This window comes from Thermobia domestica, chromosome 15 (assembly GCF_964235325.1).
Source record: "Thermobia domestica chromosome 15, izTheDome1.hap1.1, whole genome shotgun sequence".
NCBI lineage: Eukaryota > Metazoa > Arthropoda > Insecta > Zygentoma > Lepismatidae > Thermobia > Thermobia domestica.
Window position 1 is genome coordinate 196,997,306 of NC_137468.1, and position 27,581 is coordinate 197,024,886.

At 35.5% G+C, this 27,581-nt stretch overlaps 1 protein-coding gene across 1 annotated transcript in view; it reads left to right on the plus strand.

Annotated features, from left to right (window-relative positions):
* Positions 1-27,581, plus strand: part of rut (adenylate cyclase rutabaga) — a gene marked incomplete in the record, with an annotated part of 698,554 nt that overhangs the window by 580,407 nt on the left and 90,566 nt on the right. The window contains 4 exon segments of the mRNA XM_081741008.1: positions 8,038-8,223; positions 12,839-13,117; positions 20,829-21,094; positions 26,077-26,197. Of these exon segments, the coding sequence (XP_081597134.1) occupies positions 8,038-8,223; positions 12,839-13,117; positions 20,829-21,094; positions 26,077-26,197 (852 nt within the window).

Below are 27,581 nucleotides of genomic sequence, written 5' to 3' on the forward strand. Positions count from 1 at the left end.
ATAAATGCAGCCCTAATTCATCATTGAATGAGTAAGAATTACAGCGGGAACTTTATAAATGCAGCCCCAATTCATCATTGAATGAGTAAGAATTACAGCGGGAACTTTATAAATGCAGCCCCAATTCATCATTGAATGAGTAAGAATTACAGCGGGAACTTTATAAATGCAGCCCCAATTCATCATTGAATGAGTAAGAATTACAGCGGGAACTTTACAAATGCAGCCCTAATTCATCATTGAATGAGTAAGAATTACAGCGGGAACTTTATAAATGCAGCCCCAATTCATCATTGAATGAGTAAGAATTACAGCGGGAACTTTATAAATGCAGCCCTAATTCATCATTGAATGAGTAAGAATTACAGCGGGAACTTTATAAATGCAGCCCTAATTCATCATTGAATGAGTAAGAATTACAGCGGGAACTTTATAAATGCAGCCCTAATTCATCATTGAATGAGTAAGAATTACAGCGGGAACTTTATAAATGCAGCCCCAATTCATCATTGAATGAGTAAGAATTACAGCGGGAACTTTATAAATGCAGCCCTAATTCATCATTGAATGAGTAAGAATTACAGCGGGAACTTTATAAATGCAGCCCTAATTCATCATTGAATGAGTAAGAATTACAGCGGGAACTTTATAAATGCAGCCCCAATTCATCATTGAATGAGTAAGAATTACAGCGGGAACTTTATAAATGCAGCCCCAATTCATCATTGAATGAGTAAGAATTAGAGCGCGAACTTTATAAATACAGCCCAATTCATCATTGAATGGATAAGAATACAGTGGGAACTTTATAAAGTGTTTGATGTTTGCACACTAATGCTGCAGAGAGATTGAAGAAGGACGTACCGAAGTACGCGACAAGAATATGAAATGAAATGAAATCTTTGAGTTTTACGTCCCACGATTATGCCGGTTAGGCTAAAGGAGACGGTGATGATGAGTAATAATGAAATGGTGGAATGAAGAAAGTGGGAGGAAACGGGAGAACCCCGAGAAAACCCACGCACACGGTGTTTGTCCACCACAAAGTCCACTTGGCGGGGGCTGGGATCGAACCCGGGACCCCAAGCACCAGAGATGAATGCTCTACCACTGAGCCACCGCGGCCCCCGCGACAAGAATAGCCAATGGTGGAAGTCTGTGGGGGCAGACGACCTTGATGAATCACGTGGTTCGTAAAAGATAAAGATTATGATTTCTGAACTGTCTGAATTGTAAATATGTTCACACATAACTTTGACATAGGTTTCCCGATTTTTTGTTTCTTTTTCTTTGAAAGCGTATCCTTCCTGGTGATCCCATATAAATTTCTTTAGATTTTGATGATAATCATTGAAGCTAGGCTATGAAATCCCTCAACAGAGACTATGTTGAAATCGGTTAAGTTTTGTTGAAAAAGTTTTATGAGACCTGATATATATATAACGAAAAGTATTTATAGTCCCATGTTAACTCGAAGCTGCTTATACATACTAGCTCTATCTACTGCTGTTCCTCTTTAAAGTAAAAAAAAAAAGAAAAAAGAAAAGAAAAGAAAAAGAAAAAGAAAAAGAAAAATCGATTTCTCATATTGTTTTTTAATTATAAACTAAGACTATGACTTCCTCTTGAATTTCAATGTATGGAACGAAAAATAAAACTTATTTAGTGAATAAAACGTGAAACTAATGTAGATCTAACCTGACAAATACATTAGCTAACACTTCATTGCTCAGTTGTTACTATAGTACTTAACATTTTCTGTACTCCATTTCTGTGTGTTTGTACCCTACTGAAAGAAAGTACAACAATATACCTTTCAGTTATAGTACATATTGTGGACTGTAGTGTAATAATTTAGAACTGTGATAGATGTAGTTGATGTCGAGAAAGTAGGATTTGTTTAACATTGATTGTAGATAGTAGATGCATTACCCATTTTGTCTTCGAGTACTGTAGTATTTTTTATTTGTTCTTTTACTTGAATATATGTGCCATGCATATACCAAGTTGCTGAAAACTGTTAAATAAGGCACAATTATTTTTAAAATATATCATTATATTCTAGCCAGAAGCAATAGTTGTAAATTCAAACGTATTCTGCTGTATCAACATGCTATATAATGTTTTGGATTAACAGGGATGTGTGTTTTTTTCAGGGGACCAGGTGACTTTATAATTAAAACCAACGGAAGGAAAAGTTAATTAGTTAAAAGAACGATGGAATACAAAGAAAAAATTTAAAAAAGAAAAAAAATAGTTCTCGTTAACTAAAATTTCAGCAATTCGCAATACTTGGATATGATTTAGAGTATATTTGTTTTTAATTGACACGCTTCCCGCCTGAAGGATGGATCTGTCTTCAGCGCGTGCCTGCCATGCCACAGTTAAGTTGCGAGTTACAATACGTTAGGAAACAAAGCAAAACGCCACACCATTCACAAATCACTGTAACATACTTGTTCGTGTGTGGCAACTAGAGCCTTTCTATTGCGACTGTGACCCTTCTGGCGCTGCTGTCAATGTGTGTTTTCCCGTACTTCCCTCGGAAGAGGAGGAATAAGTTGCAGCGGCCAAGATCTTTCAATTTTTGGATGCGGAAGCGTTGCCACAATGAATTATTTCACCGACTTTGCTGTGTACTGTCTTGTTAGCCATTTTAAGTAGCTTACGATCTTCACTTGTCAAAACCAAACGACTGAATGCAGAGTTCCTACTGGTCAGGAAAGTTAGGGAAAAAAGTCAGGGAAAGTGGTGCAGATCGGAAGTTCAGGGAAAAAACAGGAAATCAGGGTAATTTAGTAAAACATATATTTTCTAACATTAATTGTATACCAATTTAAGCTTAGCCAACATTATAATGGACGTTGTTCAGATTTTTATGAAAGGTAAGAGAAGTGTACGTATGAGCAATTGATTACTATTTGTCTCTATAGAATAAATGTTCTTGTATATAAATATTCACCGTTATTTATTCCTTATTTGTATGTCAATGTCATTCGATACCTGTCATGAAAGTCAGAATTTCCTGCCAAAATCAGGTAAAGTCAGGGAAAAATCAGGGAAATAGATTTCTTCAGATCAGTAGGAACCCTGGAATGTCAAATAAGCAACACTGCGGAGGTCATTCATTTTTTTTCCCCTAAGCAAATGGAGGTTTTTTCGTCAGAGGTTGTCGGGGATGGGGCCGAAGTATATCTTGCATATTTTCGGAGGGCACGCCTGAGATAGACAGGCTCTAAGCACTTCCAATACCCGCCAAATATCAGTGATCTCATTTGATGGGCTGGCTGGTAATTAACATCACCTACATGACAAAACCATAAGATGTCTATTAGATTAAAACGTCCACGTGAGTGCTAGCAGAAAATACTTTAAAATCCAACCAAGTGCACTGGCGGGAAGTGTGGCAAGATGATACAAACATACTCTAGCAATAATGCTGTCTCCTTCCTCAGTGACCATGTTGAAAATTGTGCTTTAAATAAACGAAAAGGCGTAGAAGTCTTTTATCGAGCTGATCCTGATTACCAATTAGCATGAAAACACAGTTTTGGAAATCTGTCTTCATACTAAATATTCCTCAAATTCCGTTATGAAAACTTGTCGATATATCGTTCTCCTGTACACTGAAAATACGCTTAACATCTAGTAAGGGTTGCAAATGCGTGGCAACCAAAATTAATCAAAATTTATGTACAGTGTTATTGGATGTTTTAGATAAGGGGGAAAGTTTTTTTTTTTTTTTTTTTACTTTTTAAATAGTAAAGAAAATTTCTTACAGAAAAACTGCAAACGAACCAACGTAATCGAAATTCGTACGATCCTTATTAGAAAATGTCAATTATTAACTGAAAATCCACGTGAAGTGAAATAGAAACATTCTACTTGGCATTTTAAATTTCCTTTCAACTGTGTTTAGTTCTTGATGCTTTGTAGGAAATTAAAAATACAGGATTTTATATTTTTAACGTTTTTACCAACTTGTTACAGCGTGCTAAAATATTTTTGAAAAATCTATTTTTTTTCTCGCTATTTTTAAAGCGAAATTTTTACAATAATTCTTACGACAAAATTACATAGTAAGTAAAACAATTAGAAAGCGAGTTGACAATTAATTTTCTCTGTCAATTAGATTAAATATGTAATCTGTCATATTTAATTTCACGAAAAGAATTCCAGGTCGACGAAAAACACTTTTTAAAAATCTTTTTTTTTTTTTTTTTTAATAGAAAAAGAGAAAATTCTATGCATATATCAAATTTTAAACTCAGATTAAAACTTCACTTTATATTTGATTTCTAATTTTCGAGTAAGTTCTGTCAAACAGGAAAATTAGAATTTTCATATTATTATTATTATTATTATTATTATTATTATTATTATTATTATTATTATTATTATTATTATTATTATTACAGACATTTTAGTTAGTTTGTGTTGAAACAATACATTTTTCTAAAGTTGTTGCAAATTTCTAAGTCAACTCAACTACACTAGTATTATGTACAGTGATGTGTGATTTTAATTTATAGATCAAGAGGAGACAAAAATTTATAATTTTCAGTAAGCCTGAAACCTCAGTCAGTAACTGAGTCGGAGAGTGTTATAGTAGCAGATTACGTGACATAACCAACATAGTTTCTTAGTAGTACTTTTAAAATTAATTTTGCATAGTAGGTTTTGCTTTATGCAGTCACAACTAAAGTGTTTACCCATTTCATATATGTTCTTTTATCAACATCGTTCTTGCCAAGATTCGCAAAAAATGTTCTCTCTGCGAGAAAGAAAACAATATTACGAGGGCTGCTCAGAAAATACAAGGCGTTTTGGCCTATCGCGGCAGTGGGCGGAGATAGAGTCGCCATCTCGGTGTCAGAACGTTGCCATACTCAGTACGCATCCAGCTGTGGTAGCGTTTGGACTGTGACGCTCTTGCTTTCTGTGAGAGTTACAATGTGGAATGCAATAGAAAATCCCACCTCTTGTGAGATGCGTTCTGTGATTAGGTTTTTGTTGACAAAAAAAAAAAAAAAAAAAAAAAACCACAAGCCTATTGAAATCCATCGCCAAGTGTGTGAAATGTACGGATATGGAATAATGAGTGAACGTCCACACACGGCCAAATGCACCCAAGAGTTCTTAGATGGTTTTGAATGGGAGGTGTTGGATCACCCACTATACAGCCTGGATTTGGCTCCGAGCGACTACCACCTCTTCCCAGCGATGAAAACATGGTTCACTACGCAACGCTTTGATACTGACGCCGAACTGCATGCCGAAGTAAGCCAGTGGTTACAATTGCAGGCGACAGATTTCCACCACGACGATATTGAAAAAACTTATGCCACGGTATGATAAATGCCTTAACTTGTATGGCGATTATGTGGAAAAATTAGCTTAAGAGTATACCTTTCATAGTATATAATACAATTTGGTTTGTTCATTCTTTACATTTTTATTTGAAAACGTCTGTTACTTTGTGGATAGCCCTCGTAAAACCAGTCGATTTATTCTTAAATTGTTAACAAAAAGTACATGTATAAGGTGGATATATCTACATAGCCTATGAGTGTACTGTTTTCTTTATAGTTAAAGATTTCGATATGTTGTGGACGGCAGGAACTAATTGAAAATTGAAATATATTCTTCTGTAATTGATCAACTGAAATTATACATGTGCTCCCATATTTGCACATATAAAAGTCATATGCCCGTGACTTTAAGTTCGTTAAATTCATGTATCCTAGTATTTAAATTCATGAACACAAGCATTACAAGTTTTATCATGTGACTATGAAATTTAATGAGTAAGTGAGCTTTCCCGAATTTTTTTCCTTCTTTGTTTGTATTAAGCAGGATAAAAGTGTCAATTCTGTAGGACAAGGTGAGTATTATTATTATTATTATGTTCGATTAATCATGGTAATAATCTTATTTATTTTTAATTAGTCAGTGCTACGTATTTTAATGAGTATTTTTATTTTTTGTGCCTACTTCAGAACTGTGTATTTCAATTATAAATAGAGAAAAAAAATCTTCTGTACAGACTATCCTGCTCCAGTGTGCATATATAAGCTGTGATATTATGTTAAGTCTATTTCTCCAATAATCTTGTTACTTTTACAGATGCGTCATCGCGTTATAAAAAATTTCAATTTGTGTGATGGAGGCAATGCTATATTGCCGAAATTGTATCACAGATTAGTAAATAATAGGTAATGTTAGATTGCCGAAACCGTAACACAGATTAGTAAATAATAGCTAATGATAAATTGCCGAAACCGTAACACAGATTAGTAAATAATAGCTAATGATAAATTGCCGAAATTGTAACACAGATTAGTAAATAATAGGTACTGATATATTGCCGAAACTGAAACACAGATCGTAAATAATACCTAATGATAAATTGGCGAAATTGTAACACAGATTAGTAAATAATAGGTAATGATATATTGCCAGAACTGTAACACAGATTACTAAATAATAGGCAGTGATATATTTCCGAAACTGTAACACATCTTTTAAGATTTATTCTGCACATACGAGTGAAACTATCTAATCATCTATCTATCGACGAGGGATCAGGACAAAAACGGTGAAAGATCACGAGAAATGTTTGTATGATATGAATTCAGTATCCAAGAATACAGTTAGGGAAAAAATGACTTTTTTTTTTTTGCAATTAACTAACTTCATTGTCCTTTCATGCTTAGGTTTTCTTCGTTCGCATCTCATAACGATCAAAAACATTTACTGATTGTGATTTTGCTTTCGCGTATTTATTTTTTAAGAAAATTTATAACGTTAAGAGCCTGACATACTAAAAATAATACAAAATTTACCATTTTCCTTTTGCTTGTTTATTCATAAGTGAAAGGAGATAATGAAATGCAGCTTACTACAATCATAGATAATGTTATTCTACAACAGAAAATATGAACCTCAAGAATTTTCACTGGTGCCATCCATAGAAATTATAGTGTTACCAGAATAACATTTCCCCCAAAATCTAAGTTAAGGCAGCGACTAGAGGAACGAACTCAACTGCACTTGATTACGTACCATGCTGTTTTGTACGGTATGTAACTATTTAATTACTATTTTTTTAAGTAATAGTTGTATTTAGTTTGTAATAAGCAAAATAGTTTTAACATACAGTTATTAAAATTAAATAATAATGTTATTTAAAAAGGAATTCACAGGATTCCAAGACAACATGTTACGTAATCAAATACAATTGAGTTCGTTCCTCTAGTTGCTGCCTTAACTTAGATTTTGGGGGAAATGTTACTCTGGCAACAATGAAAATTCTTGATGTTCATATTTTCTGTTGCAGAATAACATTATCTATGATTGTGGTAAGTTGCATTTCATTATCTCCTTTCACTTATGAAAAAACAAGCAAAAAGAAAGATGATAAATTTTGTATTATTTTTAGTGTATCAGGCTCTTAATTTTTATTTCAAGTTAATTTAATCGTTATTGCAGTAGTTTTAAATGCTAATTTTTATCTTCCTTGATGTTCTTCTTACTTGATGAACAGTGGCGGCTCTTGAGGGATTGACATGGGTAAAAATCCATCTTCTTATCGTTACAATCTAAGGGAAGAAAATTGTGTACAAGAATTAATATTATGTAAGCTTTTTCCCTTTGCTTGTAACACGATGAAATTAATTTTTTAGTAATAATTTTTATCAAGGGACTCCACTGCTAATGGAATCGCGTATATAAAGTGTAAGTTTAGAGATAAAGAACAAATACTGTAGTAATAATAAAAACCATTATATTTATTAAGTTATTTTCCTATGAATATAGATGTAACGAGGTGCTTTTGAAGGTTAGAAGGTACTCGATTTTTTTTTTTAATTATGTATTATTTTTCATTTGTATTTGAATGTTTTATAAATTTTTCTCTTCTAGACATGAATGCATCTTTCATCGAAAGGCTGAATACTGTTCTGTTGGAAGTCTGCCGATAGTGCAAACCAGAATATTTTTTTACTCACTGATTTTGGGTTTCGTTTCTTTTTCTAGAACAAAGTTACTGAAAAATTTAAGCGTCCGTTTAAGAAACGCCATTCCAGCGTCTATCACCAACCGTCAAATCGAGTGAATAAGTATTTGGCTCAAGCGATCGATGCTCGAAGTGTGGACCGGGAGAAGTCAGATCATGTCAATATGGCGACCTTGTGTTTTAGGGATAAAGATAAAGAGGAGCGGGTAAGTACTTAACGTTCTTTATTAATTTTAAGTCTATTCTAACTTTTAACATTTATCCTAAACCAAACTGAAATGCACGTGTTTCACACGGGAAGGATAGATTTGCATAAATATTTGAAAAATATATTCAACGAACTTTAAAAGTTGTTACTGAATTCCCTGTGTCTGTGTCTGTTATTAGAGCACCAAAAACTATCTTAAAGAAGTAATGGAATTTTTCGCGTCACTCTTACCGTTCCCGAGATATTGACCAAAAAAGTTCCGATTTCAGGAGATTTAAGGAGCCGTATTTCGGGAACCGTAAGTCATATAAAGATAATACTAGTGTTGATCAATACTTAAGAGGATGCTGAAAATTTTGGTACCAAATAGTGACCGGTGGCCGCTGGCTGAAAAAAGTTCCCCGGATATTGGCCCAAAAAAGTTAGGATTTCGGGAAATTTAAGGAGCCATCTTGGGAACCGTAAGTCATACAGAGATGATATTGGTGTTGATCAATACCTAAGAGGATGGTGAACATTTTGGTATTAAATAGTAACTGCTGGCCACTGGCCAACTGACAACCGTTCCCCAGATATTGGCCAAAACGTTCGGATTTCGGGAGATTTAAGGATCCAAATCTCGGGAATCGTAAGTCACAGAGAGATAATATTTTGCGAATTTTTCAATTTTGAGTCCTCCATTTTCAGCATGTGTATTCGTAAAACAACATATCGTAGAACGTTTTAACAAAACTCTTAAACAAAACATGTGGAAAATATTTAGTACTCAAGGAAATATTATAAATGGATAGATGTATTACAAGAATTGTTTAATAAAGTACATAGAACAATTGGTATAAAGCCTGTAGAAGGTAATAAGAAAAATTAATTCTTTTTAAGTTCGTTGTGGCAATGCTCTTGGATCATTCTCAACTGGTTTGAACTCTTCTTCCCCTTTCTCGCCCTTCTTCTTAGGGTACTTGTTTGAATGGAAATGAAATGATAAAAGCTTGTTCGCACCAAATGCTGTGTTTAACAAGTCATTTGAAATGGTGCAGCCGTTATTCTTTGCGCAACTTCTCTTTCCCTCATTGGATATGAATTTCAGTCAAAGTTTAATGATGGAAACCCAGGTGGATCCAAGTGCTATGTTCGAAAATTCATTTCAAACGATTCAACCCTCACTTCACTTTTGCCATTTTATGAATTCAAGGTGCGAAATTAAAATATTGATGAAATTATTTCTCTTAAAATCGACATTTTTGAAAACACAAGGACAACTTGTTTTCAGTGAAGGATACGGAATTTCTTCTTCCTAACTTGAGAGGATTCTGAAATACTTTATCTGTTGGCATAAATTTTGAAATCCCCTCTCCCCCCCCCCTCTTCCCGTAGGATACTCATTGTAAACAAACTGACATTACATGCCGAATTCGAGGTAGGTACTAAGTATGTTGAAAAATTCATTTCAAACGGTTCAGCCATTTTCCCGTGATATGATCACTTTCATTTCGGAAATCTGTACAAAAACTATAGAAATTGCTCCCTTTTCCTCTTAAAAGCGGAATTTTCGAAACTGATGGGATATGTGTTAACTTCGTTTTAATAAGGAGTTCATATATCGAGTTTCGTATATCTAACTTCAGAAGCTCGTGAAATTCTCTATTTTTGGAATAAAGTTTGAACCCCCCCCCCCCCCACCTCCATTTAGGATACGCGTTTTAAAAATTCTAATAAGTTATGAACTTTTCCCTACAGTTACCTAGAAGTATGCTGAGCCAGCTATATGGAGCGTATAGGGAACAGGCATACAAGCAAATAAACATTCAGTTTTATATATAAGGTTACTACGTTTTATGTGTAATAACAATCACAAGATAGTAGTCTCGCATTGAATAAATAATTTTCTAAACTTCCTGCGTATTACAGAACGATTGGTTATCACTCAATATTTTGCGAAGTTTATCGTCATACTTAACTGAGTTAGTATTAGAAAATAAAATCTGAGGCGAATATTCGAACTGACGAAGGACGGGAATAGGGGATACTTTATAGCGAGGAAATGTATACCGTGTACTTAACATTGTTAGAGTTTACGAGGCTCAGACAGGCAGGTCAGGTAATCAGAATGGAGGAAAGTAGGAATGCTTTCAAAATTTTAAATTGGAAAAGATCGTTAGGAATGCTTAGACGTAGAAGGGAGGACAATATGCCGTACCCACTGCCCATAATGCCGGTCAAACAAGCACTGCCTTCGACGTTCAGATCTACAACCTGAAACATCCTAACCGTTGACAGACGTGTGATATCACCTTAGTCTGGAGATGGCACTTAATTGCAATTTCTCGCAACTGTTAACATTTGTTTGGGGCCACCTATCACCAATTACGTGAACCAGATATTATCAAACATGGCCCATAACACGACACCGGATTGTAATCCAGAACAAAGTTTATTTTTAGTCCGTTGTGTGACAAGCAGCCGAGTTATAGGCTTCCAGAGTTATGTACAGCTCATCAGAATTCATTCTTGCGCTAGTGGGAGACCCGGGTTCGATTCCCGGCAGGAGCTCATGTGGTTCGGATTCCACGTTAATCAGTAGGTCCCGTCTCATATATTTCGCTGCTGAAAGGGACATTAAACTCAAAATCAATTCAACTCATTGCGCTAACAAGATTTATATAGGAAATTCAGTAGAACCATGCGTTACTAAGTTCGAACATATTCTTAGTCCCGAAATGTTAGTTTCAAGAGTCAAGAGTGACAAAACATATTAACATCATAATAATGAATTTTCAATATAGACAACCTAAAGTACGAAATGATTGCTGAAATAAAATGTGCTACGACACAATGAAATAGGCCATTAAATCTATTTTAACACGTATAATGGTTGCAACTAAATTACTTACACATAAGCAAAACATGCAAACTTTACAGGTACGTATAAAATTTAAGCAATATTTAGGAAGACAATTAAATTAATAGGTAACAGCAAAGTAAATACGAGTACAAGGTAAATATTGTCCAACTTATATATTATACTTATTCGGATTTTCCATTACAATTACATAAGAATATGCATAAATAGTCTAAGCAAAGATGTCCTCAAATAAGTATTCTACCAATGGTGATTTAAGGCGAGTAAGTAATGCTGGAATTCTTAAGTAGGCATTCAATAAAACAATTAACTTGAAATTGTCATAATCATACGCGCTGACGTATTGAAATGTGTGGGTACTTAGATGTCTATATTGCTTCATTAAATTATGTATTTATTATTAGCTTAGCAGCCACTGTTATTCTTATTTATTTTATGTACTACTTCAGTTTTCAGGTTTCATAAGCCCTAAGTTAGTTAGAGAATAATCCTACAATTAAAATGAAAAATATTCGAGGATTTAATTTTCAAGTATAAATTACATAATCTCATAATATAATTGAAGATCGTATGAGGAACGGATGGTATGGAACGGATCATGTGAGATGTGTTGATTTCATCCTGCAACCTAGAAGTAAACTTGTAAATGTGTTACAATATGTGCATGCAAAGTATCGTTTCGCAACAGAAAATATACATTTCGTTATTTTGTCAAAGTTATCCATATTTATTGTAAAGAAGTAATTTAATTGTGAGAACACACTACCCTCTTTTGATACGTTCGATTTACATGGTATTCTTCGTAAAATTCAGGTTTTGCTTATGATTGTAATGATCATTTCACAGACTTTTTGCGCCCACATGTCACAGAAATATGTACTACAAATCTTAAGAGCCTGGCTTACTAAATATAATACAAAATTTACCATTTTTCCTTTGCTTGTTTATTCATAAGTGAAAGGAGATAATAAAATATAACTTATCACAATCATAGATAATGTTATTCCACAACAGAAAATATGAACCTCAAAATTTTTCAATGTAGCCATCCATAGAAACTACGGTATTGCCAGAATGACAATTCCCCAAACTCTTAAGTTATGCAGCGACTAGAGGAACGAACTCAACTACATTTGATTACGTATCATATTCTTTTGGTATCCTGTGAACCACTTTTTAAATAATAGTTGTATTTAGTTTGTAACTAACAAAATAGTTTTAACATAAAGTTATTAAAATTAAATAATAATGTTATTTAAAAAGTAGTTCACAGGATACGAAAATAAATGCAGTTGAGTTCGTTCCTCTAGTCGCTGCCTTAACTTAGATTTTGGGGAAAATGTTATTCTGGCAACACTGTAATTTCTATAGATGGCACTACTGAAAATTCTTGAGGTTCATATTTTCTGTTGTAGAATAACATTATCTGTGATTGTGATAAGTTGCCTTCCATTATCTTCTTTCAATTATTAAAAAACAAGCAAAATAAAAATGTTAAATTTCGTATTATTTTTAGTATTCATGCTCTTAATGAATGTTTGTTTGTCATATATAATAGGGTATATCAAGTATACGAGTTAATTTTTTGGGAGTATACTTTCAAGTTATAATAAGATCTTGCTGTAAAAACTGATTGACATAGACAAAAGTTAAACTGAATTTTAATTATCGTCTGTTCTTTTCTTCTCCAAAATAACAGAGAATAGCAATTAATAAATGGATAATGTGTAATTTTGTTTTTCTCCTCTTTCAGTATCATGAAGAAATGGATGTGGGTTTTGGGAGTTCGTTGGCGTGTAGTTTGGTTCTTCTTTTCCTCGTGGGTGGAGTACAAGCCGTGATCCTTCCACGGACTATTATTCTTCTGTTGTTGTTCCTAACTGCATTTATATGGATCTCAGTAGTTCTTATGCTCCTATTGGCTGTTAGGCTACGTTGGATCATCTGGGACATTTCGCAGAGCTTCCTTCTAAGGCTGGCAATTACAGTGTTCTCAATTATACTTGTATATACAGTGGCACAAGTCAATGTGGTAAGTGAGCAAGCCTATATATACTTAAATATTTACGTATTTGCTTATTAATGAAGTGTCAGATTTAGCTGTAAACCTACAAAGTGTGATCAAAAAGTACAGTAAATGTAATTGCAGTGTGCAATCTGTTCATGTTGTGTCCATTTCAGCTAGTAATCTCGGTAGCCTGTACAATCAATGTCGACTTTGAATTGTTCTAAAGTGGGGAAAAAAAAGTAAAAGCTCATGAAATGTCAAAATCAGTGCACGGCGATAAAGTAATGGCATTGAAGACTGTTTACAAGTGGTATAAGCGATTCAAAAGCGGCAAGAAGCGGCAAACGAGCAAACTTCGACGTCAAAAACAGATGAAAACATGTAAAAAGTGGCACAAATGATTTGTCTAAACAGGCGAATGACTATTCGAGACCTTTCCTAAGAACTAAACATCTCGTATGTATCCGCGGAAAGTATTTTAACTGCTGATTCAATGGGCAAATGGCTTCCTTCTTCACTACGAAAACGCGCCGTGCCACACCTTGCTTTCGATCCGCAAATTTTTGGCCGAAAATATATTCCTTCTTGTGCACATTCGCTCTGCTCTCCAGATATACTGCCATGCTACTTCTCGCTCTTTCCAAAACTTAAAACCGTGCTTAAAGGAAAACGGTTTGACACCATTCCTGGCATTGAGAGGGCCACGAGAGACCAGGTGAAGACCCTTCCAAGAGAAGCCTTCGAGAAATGCTTCCAGTCATGAATTCAACGTTGGGATAAGTGCATTGCTAACCAAGGGCAGTATTTTGGAGAAGATTAAATCAAATTCCATGTAAGCTTATTACCTTGCTCTTAATAAAATGATTCACCGTACATTTTGATCACACCTCGTATTTCTTATTAATTTATATATTAAGGAAATACCACATGTAGTTATAAAAACATTTCTTATTTATATATTAACGAAGTATTATTACATGTTGCTGCAAAGCAACGTTTCTATTTATTTATTTATTCATTAACAAAGTATCCGATATAATTATAGAGACATTCTTATTTATTTATTTATTTATTTATTAGCAGATTATGTAGTGCAATTGTGAAGCCATTTCATACTATAAACAATTAACAATGAGAACAAAATATATGAGAAAGTAGACCAGGATCTACAGGGTGGGTACAAAGTCATTTCCCCCAATATGTGATGAAATAAAATAAAGGAAGTTAGGTGACTTAACAATCTTTATAGTACTTACAAATACTGTTCAAACCGTCTCCCACCATATTCAATGTAGAAGGCAAATCTCTTCAGCACTGATTTGCAAACATCATGACACAACCGAGGAATGGGATTCTATCTCTTGCATGATTGTTCGCCTATATGTTTTAAGTGATCCAAATTGTGCGATTGCCCGAAAAACACTTCGTCTTTGACAATACATAGAGAAGTCGTATGGTGTGATATCACATAAATGGGATGACCAATCTGTCGTACCATGACGACCAATCTCTTCGTCGAAGCGTTGATCCAAGAAATCCGTCACAACAGCAACTAAGTGAGGCGTTGCTCCATCGTGTTGCTACTTGAAGTGAATGTCTTCGTAACGAGGGCTATTCTGAAATTCTGGAATGATAATTTCCTGCAACATCTGAAGATGTGTCATTGGTAACAATTCCTTCAATACAGAATGGTCCTATGGCACCACCATTCCAAATACCACCCCAACACTGACACCAGGGACGTTAACTCTTCTGTCACAATGTCGTATGGATTGGTATCACTCTAATAAACACAATTGTATATGTTTACGCGACTGTTCATCTTGAATGGGGCCTCATTTGTCCACAAAATCCATTTCCAAAGGTCTCTGTTAGCTTCGTTCCGAATGCGAAAGCACTCACAAAATTCAATACACCGGTCCGGATCACATTCGTGCAATGCGTGCAGAAGCTTTGGCTGATAAGGTAATATCTTCAAATCCTTTAACATGTTTCTATAAGCGATCCGTGCTATTCCCAGGATCGGCGTCTTCTGGTCGACTTCTTCAGGCTAGATACACAACTCTGAGCAGCAAATTCAGTGTTTCCTTTATTTCGTACGTTTCGTGGTCGTTCACTTCGCGGTTGGTCATACACAGAACCTGTAGCCTCGAATCGTTGGTTCAGATTTTTCATGGCTGGACATGAGGGTGGTTCTACTTCTGAAATTATTCTTCTGAAGTCTGTTTTTGTTGTGTTTCTACCAAGTTTTTAGCACGAAAGCACGTTGTTCTTCAGCGATTCATTTCAACACCTGTACTACTTGGCACAACTTCAGTCGGTGAACAAATAAATAAATAAATAAACTCTCTCTCTTGCTTATTTCGTTCCTTTCCTTACTTGTTTTAGGGAAAATGACTTTGTGCCCACACTGTACATGAGTAGTTATATTTATATTTGCAAACTATCTTGAAGTTTTTGATGCTTGATTCCAACTATCTACTGGCAAGGGGTAAAGGTAATTTACTATTGTACTTGAAGTACAAGTTGAAATTGTATTGAAGTTGTCCAATCTTATTTAATTCAATAGATGAATAATAAAAACAAAATAGTAATAATAGAAACAAATCCTACATATTGATAGTAAGTCTATGTGGCTCAATTGGTTTGGTGTTTGCCCATCAACTGAATGTCTCAGGTTCGTATCTCAGCGCTGTGGAAATAGGATTTCTGTATGTTCTATTCCCGTCCTGGCTCAGAGTCTCACTGATATGGATACCTAGGCAGGGATGGACTTATCACCGGGCAGCCCGGTTCTGGAGGCGTATGTTGGATAAAAATTTAATAAGCGAGACGGAAAAAAATTCGGAAGTTGAAAATAATAGTAATAATCCGAAACTGCTGTAATACATAGTGAAGCAAGAAATACCGGATGAAAAATGCAGAGACACATAAGGAAGAATTAAAATCACAGGTTTATGCCGTATAATGGTTCTCTCAGACATCTTTATTAAATTATATATATAATCCTTATTGTTACATATTTTTAAAATATTTTTTTGCCTAATTATTTACATTAAAATTTAACAATGAAATATTGTTAAAACCGACGGCCTCATTCAAATTTGTAACATTCAAAGTTAATTAAAATTAGAAATTAGACAACAATAAGATCCCACTTGGCATTAAGTCCGCTGGCAAAACTACAAAATATTACATTCCTTGAACAGTGCACAATTTACATTTTACAGATTATTAAAATATAATTATTCACTAATACACGTTATTGTGATAAGCCTCACAACAGCATCCTCAAACCTTCGCCGAGATTACGAACAAAAGATCTCCTCCAGTTCCTTACCAGAGGGTAGCGTTCCCAAAACTGATGCAACGTTCCCTCTTTGTACTGCCATGCTGATGCGTTGCAGTAGAAACGAGGTTGCTCTAGCATCTCCTGACGATAAACGAATGCGATGGCCAACTTCTTTTATAAAGTTAAGGCCTTCGGGACCCCATGAACCACCCGATTCGACAGCTATAGCGACAAAATGATATTTGTCGAGTAAATTGCTATATTTCCTGCGCTTTTCTGTTTCCCGGCGAGCAGCCACGTTGCCAGCTTGTGCTGAGGAAGAATGTATATTTGAAGGGGCGAAGGTGTCGGAACAAGTAAAATCCCATAGAAGTGCTTTTCCTTTCTTCCACGGTATTAGAGTCATACCATCTGGCCTCTTGCCGTCTGCACGACTGCATCCCAACGGTTCACATATAGAAGGAACTCCTGCTGAAATTAGTGCCCTCACGATAATGTCGTTGACGCTGGAGTGGCGTGAATGTCTGCCCGCACTATTGGCACAGGAGAGTCCATGAAGGCCCTTCTTGTCTACGACACTTCTACAGGCAGGACATCTGTGTTGCTCGCAAACATCTGCTCCCAAACGCAGTGCACTGGCAATTCGAAAACTGTCATTGGGAAGATGTAATCCTAAAGAAGGTGACGGGATAGCATGGAGCCAAGCGCCTGCTTCTGGAGATGATGTAGCTAGAAGTCTGGCCTTATCTTCTGGGTTATCGGATGACTGAAGCAGAGCTGAAAAGTGATGATTTATAAGAGGATCGTCCCAAGAGGATTGTAGTGCTCTCTTATCAAGGTCAGGGGGATCTGATCCCACTATAGATGACCACTTAGCAATGCTATCGTTGACATCCGAATCCGATACTAGGCTAAGATCTTGTTGGAGAATGGTCTCGATCAATGGCTTAGCGCCATAGAATGAAGACAGAAAGGATGAAATAGCCAGATCCATGGCGCGACGAATGCCGAGACCTCCGTGGTTAACAGGAAGGGACGCCTGCAGCCAAGAGTTATTGTTGAGTGAACAATTCAGGATAGATTCTAGACCGGTTTTCAAGGTGTTGTCATAGCATTCCAGTAGATCAGCATCCCGCCAAGAAGGAGCACAGCGAAGAAAGTATAGCAGCCTTGGCATGGACAATGAGGCACGTAGTAGGTAAAAGGCAGAGTGAGCTGAAATCAAGGAAAGACGTGTAAAGAAGAATTCTAATTTAGAAATTTTGTCTTTTAATATTGTTCGTCTTGCCTCATTAGATAATGCTGCTCCTAATAAGCTGGCGTCATCTGTCGAAATTCTTTGAATCCCAGGCGCGGCTTCGTCAAACAGCTTGAAGAGATTATTAGACTGCTCATTGGAAACTCCGAGAAAGCTGACCTCACATTTGGAGAAATTCATTTGCAATCCGATCTCCTTAGCCCGTCTACGGATCATTTCTAATGTCTCTAGTACGGTATCCTTGTCTCCAGCTATAGTCCCGTCATCCAAATATCATATGTTCAGTTCTGTATTGATACTATTAACGATGGATTGTAAAGTTAGTGCGAACAAACCAGGGCCAAGAGGGTCGCCTTGTTGTACGCCACGCTGAGAGAGGATTATTTCATCTCCTAAGTATAAGTTGCTCGGTTGCGAGTAGCACTGATGTACGTATCGATAAATTGATGGAAAATTGTTTTTTACCTGTATGAGCATAGAATCACGATTCAGCTCGTTGAATGCGTTTCTAAAGTCTATCTTCAGAAACACTTTCTCCTGATGGTGTGGAAAAGAGTAGTACATACGAGCAGCGTGGACTGCTGTTTCTGCTCCATGTGAGACGCAAACTCCCAGTTGGTGTGGGGATAGAAAAAGTGTTAGAGGTTCTCTAATTCTATGGCAAATTATTTTGGCTGACAATCTCCTCCACACATTGCCTACTGCGATGGGACGAATGCCACCACTTTTCTTCCTCAAAGCTATTAGTGATGCTCCAAAGAAAATAGGTCTAATTTCCATGGGCACATCACCCGAAATAATCAAGTGGAGAAAATCACAGATGGCGTTAGTCAGGTGTTCTTTAGCTTTGCAGTCTTGGGAGAGTAGGAGGTCCTTTAATATTGAAGGACGGAGACTGTCCATACCTCCTGATGACCCGGAAGGAAATGATTTAAGTGCCTTCGTAAACTCGTCAGCTGATACTCTAGGCACTGGGCTCATACTGGGCTCAATGAGATCGGGAGGTTCAAAAGGGTGGCTGTGAGCCGGGTGTTTCTCTTTTAATGCTTCTAATACAGATCCATTCGGAGAAGCTATAGTATCTTCTGAAATGAGAAGCCGTACTGCGTTGCGGACATCACCATCTACTAATTTGTTCTCGACATTCTTAATGTTAAAAGTGGAATTTACTGGTCGTCGAGCTTTGAAGGATTTTTTACTGTGGTTAGGAAGGGCTTCGCAACGAGAATCAGACCAACATCGCACTCTTTGTTTAACCCATGATGTTAAATTATTCACTTTGTCAGCTTTTGATGGCACGCACAGTGTAACGTAAGGAAAAAAGAAGAGATCCATCCAAGCTTCTGAGTCATTTGTACGTACAATCTGTTGCAATACCGCACACAGAGAGTCTGCCACTGTAGCTCTAGCCCCTCGAGGTACCCTGCGCAACATTGGAATAGAAGACTTTAATCTTGCTAGAAGCTTATTGCATTTGGAGATCAAAATTTTTCTTGGGTGATCGACATTGTCAGTGGATGGTTGCGACTTCCGTGAAAGCGAGCATGATTTGGTTTTATTGATATCATAATGGCACCTGCTATTATGAATTGCTAGGCCTTTTAAACTAACACATGATTTGTTGCAAAGCTTACAGGTAGTCTCGTTAGGCTTGTTTGAAAAATCAATGCTCATGTTTAATGTGGTATCATTTTGGGTTTGATTTCTTTGGTTGAATTTTGATCCTGATGCGTTGCTTACATGCGAGAAATCTGCATTAATGGCCCTGCAGTCTTTATTGATATCATCACTAATACCAGTGAAAGGATTACTGGTATCATTAGAAGAGTCACGATCATCCTCCATAGTTATTATAAAAACTATCTCTCAGACTATCTGAAAACACAAAACAATGTTGCAAAAACCATCCCCCAGTTTTTGTCACATAACGTGAAATTAATCACTAATACCAAACCATACTACAATTACCAGCAAAAATCCATTAATTGAAAACGGTAAATACAAACTACTGGGATCGAGTAATCAGAACGGATGTAACAGTACCTGCAGACAGAGCCGACATCACTATTATCAATAAAAATAGACCAAGAAGTAACCATCATAAATGTAGCAGTGCAATTGACTCACAACATACTTACAGCATTGAGCACGAAAATTAGCAAATATAAAGACCTTGCAGACGAAATTAAAAAGATATGGAAATGCCATGATATTACAGTAATACCAATCATTATCTCAGCTACAGCTATTGTCCCTAGAAATACTGTGACGCAACTTGAGCAGATAAACGCAAAACATCTTCTAACAAACCTACAAAAATCAGTAATACTAGACACTTTTCATATGATCAGGAAGTTCTTTGGGGAAGAATTCTTCAAATAATCTGCACTTGCCAGAGAGGGCAATCAGATTATTAAGCTGAATCCGGTTTAAACCGAGATGGAGCAATAATAATAATAATAATAAACACATTTTCTTATATCATTTCATAGTACCCTTTTTTTCGCCTGTTTCATTAACTTTCATGACTTTTAGTGTAGATGAAAGAAGGTAATATTTTTTTAAAAAAGTGGTTTTATCTTTTATAATCAACATAATCTTGTATTACAGTAGAAATAGTAAATTTTAACAAACAAAACAATTATTATATTCGTTTTAGTGAAACTTTTAGTGGTTATTTGAACATTTACATATTACGAACGAAAATTCAAAACGAATTTCTTCTATTATTACACTAGTACATCTTGTAAAAATAAAAATTAATCATTCTCTGTAACTTTATTTTAAAAATATCTAAATTTGTAATAATCCAGATCTTTGTTTGCACCGGATTCGAAATGAAAATTTATTCAAATTTATATAAAAATGTTGAAACAAAGGTATGCATAATATAAATATATATTTTGTTTTTTTATTGTGCTACAATTTTGTACTTGAGGTGAGACGCGACCCTAGGGAGGAGATAAAACATTGAATCCGATCCTACCTAAGTAATTTGGGAATAAAGATATGATGAGCGTGATGCTAGCTCCTTACCTTCTGTACATTCCGGGTTTTTGAATGTGTGAAAATTTTTACATTCACACTGCCCACAGTCTGAAATTGATGTTTCCTTTATTTTTAGAGATACAGATGAAAACTTTGCTGATATATAAACTTGAACTTTGAATTTCTTTATTTTTCAGTTCACCTGCCGAACAGATGTTCCATGCAATCCTCAAACGGAGACAGTGAATGTGACTGTAGCGCCGTTAGTCGACGACCATCGCTCATGTCCATTGCCTCAGTACATTATCCTATCGTGTGTTCTCGGCTACTTGGCGGTGGCTGTGTTCTTAAGACTTCCCATAGCAATTAAAGGACTTCTGCTCATTATTATGGCTACAATATACATCCTGTTGATCGAATTGTCACACATATCGTTGTTTGATTGCTACGACAAACGGGTTAGGTAAGAAATAATCTGTTTTATTCTGTAAGTTTATTAAAATATACACCGTTTTTAATCTTTGTATGTCGATCTATATATATATTGTAAAATTCTGTCTTTTTAAGATAGAGCTAAAAATAGTACACCGGAATTTTGGACCCATCACTTTTTATTATATTTTTTTTTCTTATACACAGTAGTAATAATAATCACAATCCAAATATAAGTTCCTCTTGAGTACTCGGTAGTTTGTTGGTGATTTTATGTAGGGACCAAAGACCATGCGTCCTAGGGTGAGAGGATCCAAGAGTCTTGTGGCCAAGGAGTGTGTAGGTACTTCTTAGAGATCAGGCGTCCTGGAGAGGGGGATAAAACTCAAAGATCAGGCATCTTAGAAAGTAGTAAGGTGTTTCCAGAGACCAGGTATCCTAGGAAAAGGAACTCTCAGAGATCAGGCGTCGTAGGGAATGGAGAAGGTGGTCAATCGATGGAGATAAATTCCTTCTGCGATGTGTTGGCTTCATTTATTCAGAAATATTACTGACTTCATAGATTTTTGTTACTTGACGATCGTTGACTATGTCTGCTTCGTGGTTGTCGTCTAAAGTTTGTTTGCAGCCAGCATGTGGTGTTCGTAGCACGTATAGAACCTTGCAATATACGTAAAATATATAAATAGATAGATAAAAACCGGGTGTATCGAAAGTTCGGGGCCATAGAGCAACTCCATTATGAGTAGAAAAGAGATTAAAAAAAAAATGTGTGTTGAATGTTGTTAGAAATAGGTAGTTTTCATTTTAAACTAGTGAGGTATTTTTAATTGCACGAGCTATTTAGGATCCAGACTGGTAAAGTGCCTATACTAAATGAAAAAGCAACGTTTCCAGTTTAGCAAGCTATTTGAACGGAACGTAATAGCTCGGGAAGTATGCACATTATTACGTGAGGGACCTTAGAAGATCTCGAATCCGTTTCCTAACAATAGTGTGTTGTTGATATGGTGAAAGCCAAGGGAACGGCTTGCTGAACTGGCAACGTTGAGTTTTCATTTAACATAAAGCGTCTTACCAGTCTGGAACCCAAACAGCTGGTGCAATTGAGAATATTCCATCATTTTAGATTTAAAACCACATACTTCCAAATATTTCCCATTCTTTCATTTTTATCAAACGTGGTTTGACTATGACTCCAGAATTTTGATACACACTATATAATTTACACAAGAGTGTACCCGTGTCAGGAGCCTATAAAATTCTAAGAACAGCAAGTGCTCCCAGAGGTCCCATCATATGGCCCCGGTGTCAACTTGAAAAATTGAAACGAAAACCCCCTATTTTTATTACAAATTCGGATTCTGCGACCGAAAATACGCGAATTTTACTTGAAGTACTTTTTTGTTATCCTACTACATGGCACTGTAATCGAAAAAAAAATAATGAATATCATCGTACGTTGCCTAAGGCTGATAAACTAAATATATCGAGAATACACTTACAATTCAAAAGAACACGAAGTACGTGTTTAATAATTTTAAAAGATCTATTCAGCTAACATAAAATGAAGTTGCTTTCTCCTCTCTAAGGGAGGGAGGAGGGGAAACCTTAAAATTTTAAACGGAAACCCACTATTTTTATTGCAGATTCCGATCTTGCTGCCGAAAATATGCAAATTTTATTTGAAGTACATTTTCGTTATAATCTTAGATAACACTGTAATCTCCAAATAATAATAATATCAATATCATCGTACGTCACCTGAGGTTGATATATGGAAAACTAGTTCAAGAACTTTACATGCACTTTCTGTGTGTATATGTTTTCAAAGAGGAACAAGTTCAAAAAGTCAATTTTTAGATGGAGAGATTAAATATGTTTACCCATTTTGATAGTGGATTGTGCTAACAATAGAATATTGTTCTGTATTTAAGATATACATGTTGAGGAAGAGCATTTTATAGTCAGCACAAGCTATGGGTGTCCTACTCGAAGATAGGTCCGAAAAATATTATATCTGAAGAACACAATCTGTTCCATTCCTTTCAACTGACAAAAGTTTTCTATTACTCTTTTACAGACGTGGGCAAATTATTATCAATTTTAGGATTTTCATGTAAAAATTGAAGAAAATGACATATTAAAGAAATAACACGTGTGGAAACGTTGTAATATCTGAAAAATTTTGTATACCACTACATTCTATGTATAGTTACAGTATTTTGGCACCTTGTATGAAAACCCTTGACTTGACATAGTGCCTGAATTCGTATTGGCATCTGGTTTATTAACGTACAGCGAAATTTCTTTATTTCTGGATCACTGTGCCATACATTATTTACCATTTCTATCAGCTGGTTTCTTAGAGTTGGATGCTACTCCGTAACTCTTTTCTTCAGAAAGGGTCCAATAGACTCTATAAAGTTAATATCTTGGCTGTTTCCAGTTCATGGAAGGACTCTGAAGCCTTTCTGTTACGAAGTCTTGAAAACAGTCTTAGCCTTATGGCACGACACACTATCATGCATAAAAATCGGGTCCCCAAATGGAAACCATTCACGCAACTGTGGCAAAAGATGTTCTGCGATGACTTTCTGACATTACTCTGCGTTCATGTTTCATATTACTGAACATGATCAGCGATTTTAACTCCGAAGACGAGTTTATGTGCTCCCAGGGTTTTTCCTCCATTCAAACATTTCTCGTCTGGGAACCACGTTTCCTCATGTTGCGTCAGATTACTGGATGAATCATCACTCTCCTGACATGTAAGAACTCACAAACAGCTTACAAATGTCGCTCAGGGATAACATAGTCACGTATTGTCTCACAAATGACTAGCTCTCTTCAGCAAAATTTAGGAAATGCAATAAATCAACAAAATTCATTAATTTCAAAAAATTGCTAATAATTTGTCCACGTCTATGTTCCATGATTGTGTCCGGTACGCCGAAGGAGATGAAAAATAAGGGAAGTGAATGATTATGTAGAAAACTTGGAGGAATGAGAATATGAAACCCGAGACGAGAGAACCCCGAGAAGAACCACGTACTCGATGTTATCCACAAGAAAGTTACATGGTTTGGGATCGAATCAGTCACCCTTCGCATCAGTGATGATAGCTCTAACACTTAACCTCTTTCACCAAATCTCTTATTAATACTCTTTTGTTTGCAATGATTAATAAACAGTATAAACACAAGACCACGTATTAAGAATTGCTTCTTTGGAGACCTGCATGTTCGCCCATGAAGAGACCAGGCATAGCTAATTCATTTGTAAATGCGAATTTGTTTGGTGTATTATGTTTACATTTGAAGTGAGTTTTGAATAAATATTAACGTGTTCTACAAATTTCTAACTGAAATGATTTAGTATCTTAGAAACTTTTTATACTTGGGGGTAGAGCGTAGCTCATCTGAAATGTGTAACACCGTGTATTTAGACAACTCAAGGATGAATTTAACTAATCTTCTTAGGATAAGAAATGAAATAATTGATTTCTTTTGAATATTTTTGACATCACACCACAAGCTATCAGGACTCGAAATGGTTTTAACTAGAAAAATCTACTAAATCGTAATGGCACAGAAACTTAACCATTATGATTATCCAACATCGTAAATAGATGTAATACTCACAGGTAGTTCACCTTTGATAATCTCCAATCGATGTCTTTACACTATGCGATCTTAATTACAACTCCCCAGTCTACTCTCCGTCCTCAACCAGCACAACCCCTTTCCGGGATTCAGGTGCTTCCTGGTTATAGCGTAGAGCTTAGCTCAGGTCTCCTTATGAAATGTCTTACTTTATTTCCGTATAGGAAAACTTCCTATAATTGTGGTGTGATGCCTACGTTATCTGTTTTTATTTTCCTAAGCAGTTTGAATATCGCTTCCTTGTTTTATAATAAACAAAATAAATTTACAAAATACATGTAAGGATTTTTGGTACTTTACAATATACTTGAAAGAAAATGGTGTACACTGCATTATAATTAAAATTTTCCACTTCATTCATTGATCCATAACAGGACACACATCTGTTTCAAATAAATTGGAAAAACTGCGGAAGCTTAATGGCAGGATCCTCACCCCTGGTGGGAAGTGGTCCTGTTTCTTCCCAGAACTTGTAATTTCGTGGTGATAGCATTGTGCTCGTGGTGTAAGTTGGGATTTTTATCGGGTCCTACCAGTTGATTGTAGTTTCAACATAAGATTTTTCATGTTGATAGATGGACGATACATTATATAAGTTGCAAATAATCATCTATACTGGTGCTGTTTCATCCGGTTAACTATTACGTTCTTTGATTAGCCCAATTTCATATTTTTTTTTTCTCTTTGTAGTACAGGGGCGGCTTTAGGTTTTTAATTTTGGGTAGGCCCACTCCCTCACTTGTGGATACATATACACATCTGATTGATTAATGACAGTAGGAAATTATTTTTACAGTAGTGGTTGATGCTATTTCTTAAATAATTATCTACCATTAATATAAATAATGGAATATATATATTCTTTATTGTATCTTTTAACGTTTATATATTTTTCAAAATTTTGTCTACCCACTAAATGCCTACCCGGCCTACCCACTAAAACCGCCACTGTTTGTAGATGCTGGCAAATGGGATACTGTAAGATTCAATGTGATTCAATTGCCATCTATACTGTTCTTGACACTCCCGTCAATCATTTCAGAGTCGGAAATTTTCCACAAGTGACAAATCGTAGCGTTAACCTTAGACCCAATATTTGTTATAGTTTTCGGAACTTGGACATTTAAAGTTATGCAGTTGTGAATCTCTAACTGAACATTGTGTCCCATAGAGTGACGAAATATAAGAGGAACGGCTTGAGTTACCGTGAGAAAACTTTGCAAGATTCGCTTGCTCATCTCATTTTTGCATTTCGAATACGTTTAGCCTTTGTACTATGATTTAACAGTGAGTATTGTTGATATTTGTCATCGTTATTGTGTAATAATTGAATGATTGTCGTTTTCAGATCGTCAGTTCCCCAACACGCATTGGGAGTAGTGTATGTGCTGATGTTCCTATTGGCAATAGTGATCCATGGTCGTCAAGTAGAATGGACAGCGAGGCTAGACTTTCTTTGGCAAGTTCAGGTAATAACTCGTGTATATATTTATTTCCCCTTTCTTGCATATTTCTTTCGTGCTTCACTATTCTATTCGGAGAGGGTGTTCGGATGAATCTAAGGCTTTGTCCAAAAGATACAAGTGCGCATTCGGAGTACGCTTATTTCCGGAACTGACGTCATCTAGTGTGCGTCAAAAGATCCAAGTTCACAAGGCTGCGAGTGTATAGTGCGTAGTGTGTGAGGATGTACACTACGTTAGTATACTTGTGTGCTTAACATGGCAATTTCTCGTAAAATGAACTAATAAAATTTTAAAACGCATATTCTTAATATTTTTGTTGAGGTGAATATTTTTGTGAGCTGATCTAATAATAATTTACTTGATAAATATACAAATTAATGATTTTACTAGTGATATATAAAAGTGTTACATAAATAACAAACGTATTTATATTTTGTTCTTTGAATATGCAATGGGATTTAAGATAGTGTAGGGAAAGCAGCCAAATAATTTCTTTAACAATGTTATAAAGACACTTTGTTCTTAAATATTACATGGTTTATGTACTTAATTGTGATAATTAGACTATCGGCAATACAGTTATTTGCACCTAAATTACAAACTTCAGTGGCATATGGATTAAAATTTCAAGGTTTAGTATAGAATAATGAGTACCTAGATTATTTATTACCCTTTGGCTACAGCTACAACTGCAAATGTTAATTCATAAGTAGATAGGCCTAATTTTCTAGTTTTGATTCTAAACTCAAATTCCTTTCAAAGCTATCATATTTCCTTGCACTTGGTCTGTGTAAGGGTTATATGACAATTACCGTACATTTTGTAGTTTTGACAGCGAACTAAAAGTGAAAATACAGGTCAAAAATTTCTTCGTACACATTTATCAAAGATTTTACATATTCCTCTTAATTCATATAGTCACATTACTGCACCCACTATGAAACGATTATGAACAAGTAATTCCTTCCTGTAGTTGAACAATGAGAGGCATTATATAACATACGTAGTGTTTTTTTTTTTTTTTTTTCATATAACCCTCTTCCATAAAATTCTTATTATATTAGAACATTTTTTATTTGGACGAGTAGATTTTTTTTCATAACTGTAGATTAAGAATAAGGAGACACTATTTCGAAGATTTACCTGTAAAATCTATAAACTCGCACAGAAAAAGTAACATCTAACGAACTTAATTATTGCGCCATATGATAGAAATCGTCCAATCAGTATGCCTGTAACTGAAGTAATAGATAGAATTACCATAACTACAGTGTCATTGTTGTGTAATCTACCGTACAGGAAGCAATTATACACAATATGAACTCTCTCCAAAGTAATTTAACAACCCCTTCAGTACTTTCGGTGTCCTAATGCTCTTGCAAGTTGC